Genomic DNA, 10,174 nt, shown 5'->3' on the forward strand with positions numbered 1-10,174 from the left:
GTGGAGTAGCGATGTACAGAATATGAGACACACCAGTGGAGTAGCGATGTATAGAATACGAGACACACCAGTGGAGTAGCGATGTACAGAATACGAGACACACCAGTGGAGTAGCGATGTATAGAATACGAGACACACCAGTGGCGTAGCGATGTACAGAATATGAGACACACCAGTGGAGTAGCGATGTACAGAATACGAGACACACCAGTGGCGTAGCGATCTACAGAATACGAGACACACCAGTGGAGTAGCGATGTACAGAATACGAGACACACCAGTGGAGTAGCGATGTATAGAATACGAGACACACCAGTGGAGTAGCGATGTACAGAATACGAGACACACCAGTGGAGTAGCGATGTACAGAATACGAGACACACCAGTGGAGTAGCGATGTATAGAATACGAGACACACCAGTGGTGTAGTGTAAAATAGTGAGTTTATGGAGATTGATTCATAGACTGGATTACATATATTCATAAATATATGTATATATCGCCCATCCCTTTAAGGAAAGCCTGTGTGTTGGAAAATGCTAAACCAAGAGTTTGAGATGGTAAGAACCAAGCTCATCTGTTAGTCGTCCATCTAAGCCATCTGACATTGTTTGTCAAAGTTGTCAAAGTAGTGCTATATATTGTTTAGAATGTTGGGCTATGAGCTGAAATAGCTATGAGAAACGTTTTACTGTAAGTTACTGTTACACTGAGGTCAAAGCTCAGCGAGCTTCAAAGGAATTATAAATAAGATTGAAGTAGGTTTTGTTACAGGTCTCTAGTGCGCAAGTACACTTATTTCGCGGGTAAAATGTACCACGTGACATGATGTAATGCTCAAACTAAAATAAGGATAGTTAGTTTTTGTGTTACCATGTAAAGAGATAAGGACAATCAGGAGGAGGGGTTTTGGGTTATAAAAGAAGCCCACACTTCAAAGGTAGGGGAGAAGGAGGGAGAGGCAGAAGGTGACAGGAGAAAGACGGACCCATCCAACCAGACCATCCCGAGACGGCTTACACACACAACGATGTAAGATATATGAACTGTTATTTTTTCTATCTGTCTCCATCTATTAACTCAAGCCAAGACAGTTATTTTTCTCTAATGACTGTAACCCTCCAATTCTTATCTGAATAAATCCATAATATGTTTTTGACCTATCTTCGCTCCAATCATTATATACTGGCTATGCAGTTGTCGCCGTAAACCCATTATTTAACATTTGGCGAGCACCAGCCTGAATGATTGTGAACCACAGCTGTTTTCTGTGAAAGGTGATTTTTTTCACGCTGCCTATTATTGCAGAAGGACTTTTTTTTTTTTTTCTTTTTCTCTTTCTCACGTCATTCCCTGCCCTTTGTCCAAGAAGGGGGGTCTGTGAGTTTGGGAGTAATCTTTCTGTCCAAAGTGCTGCAGGCAAAGACGATACACTGTGTCCACATCACGAGCCTAAGAGAGGGTTAACGTGACAAGCTGCAAGGAGGTCGTATGTGTCAAGCCTTGACGGTTGGAGCCATTCTCAGGACCATCCATCCAGTCGGTTGAAGCCATTCTGAGGACCATCCATCCAACAGACGGTTGAAGCCATTCAAGGACAAGCATCACATACTGGTGAGAAATGGATTTTATTCATGATTATTTTAGTAACTGTCATGTAGAGTATTCTTTTGATCATACACATAGTGACGCACAGTTATGGTCAAATCTGTACCGGCAATGTGAACTTGAGAATTCTAAGCTAGATAAAAAGTTTTTTACTATAAATCGGTTACAGAAAAAGATACAGAATGTATTGGGTATGGTATACACTTACAACTCCATGGTGGGTGGGGCACAGCCATATGCACGCACTATCTGTATGGTGACTGACACACCCATAACAACAGGCACGCCCAATACAACAGACACACACGTCACAGATTCAGAAACAACAGATTGTCCAAATTGTTCGATATTAGCAGAACATATCGAACATCTGGAGGATCAGTTGGAAACAAGAGCAGATTTAATATCAAAACTACGGAAAGATATTAAATATGTATCTGTTAATACGAGACAGAACAAGACAGAAGCTTTAGGTTCAGACGTACCGGACGGGCTGAATACGGCCGAGGACGAGACTCTGAATGAGGAGGAACTTCGAAAAAAGAAGTTACATGATAAGGCTGCCCGTCTTAACATTAAAATCCATGACCAATTAATGAAAATCATTAAGGACATTCCGAAATATGATGATAAAATGGACGCCTTCCATAATGCGGACATTTTTGAGTCACATTCCGATAAATATAATCTAACAAATGAACAGAGAAACAAGATTTATAGGGTATGGCTTCCCTCCCACATGGCAAAAAGGTTACAAGCAACACCTAGGACTGACGAACACAATGACCTGATCCATGACACAAAGGAAGATAGGCTGAGACAGTTGATTCTCTTTACCACAGGAGAGTCTACCCCAACAGTCGAATTGTTAGAAAACCTTAAGACACACATACAGGAGGATCCGTTTGTCTTCCTCGTGAAATTCGAGCAAGGATATCGTTTGATAATGGAAATCGGATCTGATCAAGAACCGCCTTCCATGATCAAGGCCTTTGTTAAAAAGTTTAAATATTTGGACCCTGCTTCATTCGAAATAGCTTCTAGAATGGAAAGTCTACAAGAGGTCACGTCATTTATTGATAGAATACGTAGGCGAATGAAGCAAAATCAGGTAAAATCAAAAATAGCCATGATAGAAGGGACCACTGACACATTAGTATCCCAGGAAAAACAGATCAAAAACAACAAAAGACCGGTGTTGAATTCTAAAAACAAGAATTCAGGGGGGGGTAACAGGAAAAGCACAATTCATTGCTTTTTTTGCGGCCAACCCGGACACCTGAAGTGGGAATGCAAGAAATTCCTGAGGGCGGGAGTTGAGGAAAGGCTGGGTAAGGAAAATGGACTGATGCCAAACACATCCAGTGCACCTCCCCCATCTTCAGCACCTCCACCATTATACACGCCCACTCATACTGACAACAGAAATAACCAATCACCATACGCGCCCACTCATACTGACAACAGAAATAACCAATCACCATATGCACCTCTGACCAGACAGATAAGGGAAATGTCCATACAGGGATTGGATGGAAGGGGCAAGACACCTGTTGCTCTTCTCCCTTCTCCATCCTCCTGACTAGCAAAGCCGGTCCCCAGGCTGCATCCACTGGAATTCGTCACTCGAGTTTCAATGGATAGCTGTGGTCGACCATTTTTAAAGGTAAATCTTGAAGGTCAGGAAGTAACATTTCTCCTTGATACAGGTGCGCAATTGAGTGTCACAAATGTTGATTTACATTTAAAGCCAGATTCCCCTGTATGCACAATTGTTGGTTTCAGTGGTAAAAATGGAACAAAGGTGACTTTAGCGCAGGATGTTTCTTTGGAAATACCTGGTTTTTTGAAAACGAAAATGGATATTTGGTGTTGTCAGGATACTGAGAATATAATTGGCACTGATTTTATGGAAAAGCATGGCTGGATTATTGATTTGGGTAACAAAACAGTATGGAAAGATTCTAACGGTTGTAAGGCGGTAGTTATTGATCCAGATGAATATAGTCATGTCGGGACCATTTGTTTGACCGATGTAGTGTCAGCAGATCATTTGTGGCCTGAAACTGGTGGTGATGAAGTATTGACTGAGTTAGTACAGCGGTTTCCTTCTTTATGGGCTCAGTACAGGAATGAGGTTGGAACAATGAAGGATGTAATTGTCAAAATTGAAGGCCGAGATCCGCCTCCACAGCGTCAGTATAAGTTGCCTCCGGAGTCAGTTGCTCCGATGTCGAAGATTATACAGGAATTGTTGGCTCAAGGTGTGATACGTAAGGCAAATTCTGTCTGTAACAATCCATTGTGGTGTGTTCTGAAAAGCGATGGTAGCTATAGGATGTTGTTGGACTTGAGGATGTTCAATAAGTGTACTCCCAATGTAGCACCGATTGTAGCTGATACACATGACATGATGTCGAGATTGGATGCTAAGGCAAGGTATTTCTCAGTATTGGATATCAGTAATGGTTTTTTCAGTATACCGATTGAGCAAAGTTGCCAATATCGATTTGCATTCAACCACCTCGATCAGCAATATGTATGCTGTAGGCTTCCTCAGGGGGCAAGTATGTCGCCAAGCATTTTTCATCAGGCGCTGGCGAACGTTTTGTCGAAATTTTCTCGTCCGGAATGTTTATTGCAATATGTGGACGATATCTTGTTGAGTACGGAGGATGAGAATTTGCATATTTCTCTACTGGCAGAATTGTTTGAGCTGCTGCATGATGCAGGTTTAAAACTGAATACCAAAAAGGTCAAGCTGATGCAGACTGAGGTCAGGTTTTTAGGAGTTCTGCTAAGTCCAGGTACACGGCGACCCCTACAGGACAGAATAGAGGCAATTGCATCTCTTCCAATTCCAACATCACACAAGGCACTAAGACATTTTTTAGGACTTGTAAATTACTCAAGGGATTTCATTGAAAATTTTGCTGACAAAGCCAGACCTTTGTATGATCTTTTAAAAGGTGACAATGATGATTATTTTGGTCCCTGGAGTGTTGAACAGGAAAAAGCCTTCACACAATTGAAACATGATCTACAACACGCACCTGCGTTAAGTATGGTGGAAAAGAACGCACCTTTTGCGCTTCAAGCACACACTTCAGAGACAAGTATCTCTGTGGTTTTGCTGCAGCTGCAAGGGGGGGAATGGAGAATCTTGGGGTACTTCTCTAAGCTTCTCTCACCTGTTGAGAGGGGGTTTGAGGTGTGCGCAAGACACCTGGTGGGAGTGTATTTTGCGATAAAAATCACTCAACACATCATCGGGTTCCAAAAGGTTATTCTCCAAACGCCACATTCCACACTGAAACTTCTCTTTGAGAAAAACATCCCAGGTGTGTCAAATCAGAGATTTGCCCATTGGTTGCTCTCATTGTCTCCAAATCAAATTGAGGTAGATTATAAGGCCAAGTATGTTCTTCCTCAATTGATGCAGTATGAAGGACAAACCCATGATTGCAGAGAAACGTTCCATGAACCAAGTCCATCTCTCTTCAGACGACAGTCGGAAGACGCAGATGAACCTGTGTTTGTAGACGGTTCTAGATTTTTTCTGGAAGGACACTATCACACAGGATATGGAATTTTCTATTCCAAGCGAGGACAAGTGGTAAAACACAAGTTACCAAGTCATTTCTCAGCTCAAAGGGCAGAGATAGAAGCGGTAAGAATGGTCCTACAGCTGAATGAAGCTGATGATCAAACTCCAATGGTAATCTACAGTGATAGCTCCTATGTTGTCAGATCCCTAACCGATTACCTGCCTGTTTGGGAAAGGAGAGGCTATGTGGACTCGTCCAACAAAGCCTTGCTGCACCGTGAAACGCTAGAATCAATTTTTGAGATGGCATCTAGGGCCCCAAATAGATTTGCTATAGTGAAAGTCGCTGCACATCAAAGATCTGATGATGAGTTATCTGTAGGAAATGCAACCGCAGATGCTCTAGCCAAAGAAGCTGCCCTGACAGGAGAGGAAGTGTTTGACTCTGAACCTTCTGAGATTTCAGCGGTTCAGAGAGCAGACACGTACATACCTTCATTTGCAGAGGAACAGAGAAAAGATCCTTCTCTTGTTATTTTTCTGGATGATCCAAAACCTCCTTTCATCTGTGAAAATGGGGTTTTGTGTCACAGTTCAAATGAAGAATTGCGTCCAGTTGTACCAAAACATCTACAGGTAGAATTCACTCGATACAACCATGAGAGTTTAGGTCACTTGGGACAACAGAAATTGTTAGTCATTCTCAAGGAGAAATTTTATTGGGAAAAAATGGACGAAACAGTTCAAAGTGTTGTACTATCATGTCTCATTTGTGCCCAAATAAATCCAAGACCTAAAGGACAGAAGCCACCACTTCTACGGATCGCACCTGCAGATGGTCCATGGTCTACACTGCAGATAGACTATATTGGTCCTTTACCCTCAGGTAAACATGGTCTCAGGTATGCATTGATTGTGGTAGATGTGTTCTCAAAATGGGTAGAAATATTACCTGTTAGGAAAGATGATGCTTTGTCCACAGCAAGGGAATTGGTACAACATGTCTTTTGTACTTGGGGGATCCCAAGGATGATTACCTCCGATCGAGGTAGCCACTTCACAGGTAAAATCATGCAAACTGCTTGTGCTATTCTAGGGGCGCGACAGCAATTTCATGTCCCCTATCATCCACAATCTGCGGGAATTGTGGAAAGAATGAATAGGACAATCAAGTCCAGAATTGCAAAGATGCTTTTGGACAAAGGTAACACTTGGGTTGACAAGGTTCCTTTCATACTGATGAGTATAAGAGGTTCAATCTCTTCTACAACTCAATTCACTCCGTTTGAGTTGATGACGGGAAGAAAAATGCCATTGTGGTTTCCACATGAGCCATTTTTATCCACTCCACAAAAAGATGCTATCTCAAGGTCCCAATGGTTGAGATCGCTACAGGAGAACCTGAAAGCGATTCTGCCATATGCGGCATCGAGAATGCAGAAAAAGGAGCCACCCTATGAGTCCAAATTCAAGAAAGGTGCTCTAGTGATGATCAAAACCTTTCGCAAGAGTGGACCATGGGAGTGTAATTGGGAAGGTCCTTTTGAAGTCCTTGAGACTATGGGACAAGTCATGATTCTTGTGCACCGAGTGTCAAATGTGGTAAAAAAGACCCGGAAAACACAAAAAGTGTGGGTTCACGTTGACCAGTGCAAAATATTTGTGACAAAATAATGATACTGCATTTCTTTCCAGGAAGAAATGGATTCCTATACGAACTGGAATAAAGAACTTAAAGACTGTGAAGGAAAGATGACATCAAGCCTTCTGGAGAAAGAACATCTTCCCAAGCTCAAGACAAGCTTCTACGTGATGGGATCTACGTTCCTGCTGCTTTGCTTTATTTTCGTCATTGTTTACATGTTACATCAAGGAACAATCGCCAATGATGTGAATGAACAGACTAGAGAGATTCAACATTCTCGAAGACCAAGAGGATCAGATACACGGAACTTACTGACAGAGGACATCACGGACAATTCTGTGGAGATAACAGGAAATATCTGCATGGGATATGGAACAAAATGTTGCATTGAATTACATTTCATACACGACACAGACATAATATTACATGCGATTGCAGGACCTAAAACTAGATTCACACAATTACAAGGAGAATATGTACACAATAATAAAACGGGTACATGGGAATGTTCTCCTACAGATGTACTATACTGGAACATAGAGATCAGAGGTGATGAACCTGCTGTATGGTCCGGTGATATTACAAATGACATGATTGCAAAGGGAAAGTTTGGAAGATCCAAAACAGAAATTTTGTTAAAAACTCAGGTTTTTGGGAAAATTCTGGATCCTTCTTTACTCTCCATCACAGAAGGAGATAAAGATTGGGTCAAAACATGGAATTTCCAGATAACACGGGAACCTGTGCAAGTTCAGGTATCTGTAGTGTTTACCGCTACTAACACTATAGTTCCGGAAATAAGGGTTTCACCACAGACAGTACATAATAAAGTAAATACATTACCCATTATGTTAAAATGTAACACAAGGTTGAAATTGCCTTCTGAGTCTTTGTTGACATGGACCAAAAATTCATCATTTTTGGGAAGTTTTTTAAACAGTCCAACTAATGTCATTCACAGAGGTCAGATTGGTAATATCAGGTGGATGGATGATACGTTCATTTTTTCCATAGAAAATCCATCTTCCAGGGACTCTGGAATTTACCAGTGTTGCGTTGAAACAAAGACACATTACAGACATTGTAAAGATGTTAGTGTGAATATTTGGTCAGCAGCAGATAGTGCATGCACAGACACGAGGTTCATGCCGTCTACTCCTTTCCAAATTAATCAATTTCAGTCCAAGTCCTTATTAAGGGATGGAGAATTTATGACAATGGTGTGGATTTTCAATATGTCTCATTGGAATATCTCTACCAGGTTTCCTCAGTGTCAATCACATCTCATAAACATGGAGATGGGGATAGAACAATGGTTTGGGAAAAGAACTACTCAGACTAGGAGTAAGCGAGGAGTGTTAGAAGGAATTCTGGGAGGAATTGGGACAGTGGGAAGTCTGACTAATGCCATGAATATACAGACACTTAAGTCAGATTTGGATAATATTGGTTTTATTGGAGGAAAAGGTGTAAAGGTTCAGAAGAGTCTGAATCAACTTCTTGAAAAGATGGTAATGAATACAGCTGCTGTACTAGGCTCTACCGTGTCACATCTACAGGATGCTACATTAGCTCTCGTGAAAGCACACACGAAACACAAGTGGCTAAAGCGTGCCTGGAGATACAGGTAGAGTACTCTTCTAATTTAAAGTTGATTGCACAAGCTTTACAGAGTGGAATTACTCCACTGGGAATACTGCGAAATTTACCTGTAGAGTATGATTTTGCATTGAATCATACGGATTTGTGGGTAAATAAGTGGTTAGGATGTGAACGAAACATTTGTGTTGGCACATCACTAATCCCGGTGATTGGAAGAGAAGGAACTATTGTTCCTGTTACAGTTTTGGGTATACCTGTGAGCAACACACAACAAGTGTTCTATCAACTGCAGTACACAGATTTTGCATTTGATGGAGTGAACACTGAACAAGTAGACATTTCTTCATGTTTGCATTTTGTTTCTAAGGTGATGTGTTTACCTGGACAGGATAAGGTGATTTATCATTCATGTTTTCATAATCATTCTTCTTGTCATGCGAGAATAGAGACTGTACAGACATTACATGATCTGGTGACTCCAGTAAGTCCAACTAAGATATGTTTTCAGGTCATGTCTGAGACAGAGAAGGTTTCTGTTTACTATTCTGCTTGTGTACATAAGGAAAACCTACCTATGGGTTTGTATTGTATAGAAGGAGATGTGAGATCTCTTTCAAAGAAAGAAGGAAGTTTTAATATCACTTCTATAGGAAAGAGAAACTCAACGGCATTTCCGATACAATTCAATTTATCACAGATAAATGATTTTCCTTGGGATATGTGGACAAGTGAAATAAAGAAAGACAAGGGTTTGTTAGATTTATTAACGAAACAGTTAAAGGAAGCAGAAATTATATTCAGGCATGAACAAGGTGAATTAAGTGATATTGAACACGAATGGAATGGAATGTCAGGTAGAACTTGGTGGAAGAGTTTTAGTAAATCTGTACATTCCTGGTCTCAGTCATCTTTTCAGTCAGCGGTTGGTAATGTTTTATTTAATCCCATCATAATCATATTTTTATTAGTTTTGATGTGTATTATATATCAAGTTTTTGTGATGTGTAGAATTCAGAAGATATATAGGAACATAAAAATAGAAATGAAAAAGGAAGATAACATTCTTAGAGGAATGTTAAATCGCAAGATGACTTTTTGACAGAAAGTTGCAGATTGGTTTATCAAGTCAAATATTGGTCTAGAATTTCCAACAAGAATGTATGTGATACGAATGATGACACGATTGAGTTAGGGTTTCCCGGGGTTCATCAAACTTCCATATAAGGGGGGACTGTAAAATAGTGAGTTTATGGAGATTGATTCATAGACTGGATTACATATATTCATAAATATATGTATATATCGCCCATCCCTTTAAGGAAAGCCTGTGTGTTGGAAAATGCTAAACCAAGAGTTTGAGATGGTAAGAACCAAGCTCATCTGTTAGTCGTCCATCTAAGCCATCTGACATTGTTTGTCAAAGTTGTCAAAGTAGTGCTATATATTGTTTAGAATGTTGGGCTATGAGCTGAAATAGCTATGAGAAACGTTTTACTGTAAGTTACTGTTACACTGAGGTCAAAGCTCAGCGAGCTTCAAAGGAATTATAAATATAAGACTGAAGTAGGTCTTGTTACAGGTCTCTAGTGCGCAAGTACACTTATTTCGCGGGTAAAATGTACCACGTGACATGATGTAATGCTCAAACTAAAATAAGGATAGTTAGTTTTTGTGTTACCATGTAAAGAGATAAGGACAATCAGGAGGAGGGGTTTTGGGTTATAAAAGAAGCCCACACTTCAAAGGTAGGGGAGAAGGAGGGAGAGGCAGAA

The 10,174-nt window shown here is 40.6% G+C and overlaps 1 protein-coding gene across 1 annotated transcript; it reads left to right on the plus strand.

Annotated features, from left to right (window-relative positions):
- The first annotated feature begins 1,348 nt into the window (after window positions 1-1,348).
- LOC142295844 (uncharacterized) lies at window positions 1,349-8,431 on the plus strand. The gene is made up of 2 exons (XM_075338924.1): window positions 1,349-1,614; window positions 6,851-8,431. Exon 2 carries the CDS (start codon window positions 6,857-6,859, stop codon window positions 8,429-8,431), a length of 1,575 nt encoding a protein of 524 aa, XP_075195039.1. The 5' UTR covers window positions 1,349-1,614; window positions 6,851-6,856.
- The last annotated feature ends 1,743 nt before the right edge of the window (window positions 8,432-10,174 follow it).

The sequence above is a fragment of the Anomaloglossus baeobatrachus genome, chromosome 3 (assembly GCF_048569485.1).
Source record: "Anomaloglossus baeobatrachus isolate aAnoBae1 chromosome 3, aAnoBae1.hap1, whole genome shotgun sequence".
NCBI classification, from domain to species: Eukaryota; Metazoa; Chordata; class Amphibia; order Anura; family Aromobatidae; genus Anomaloglossus; species Anomaloglossus baeobatrachus.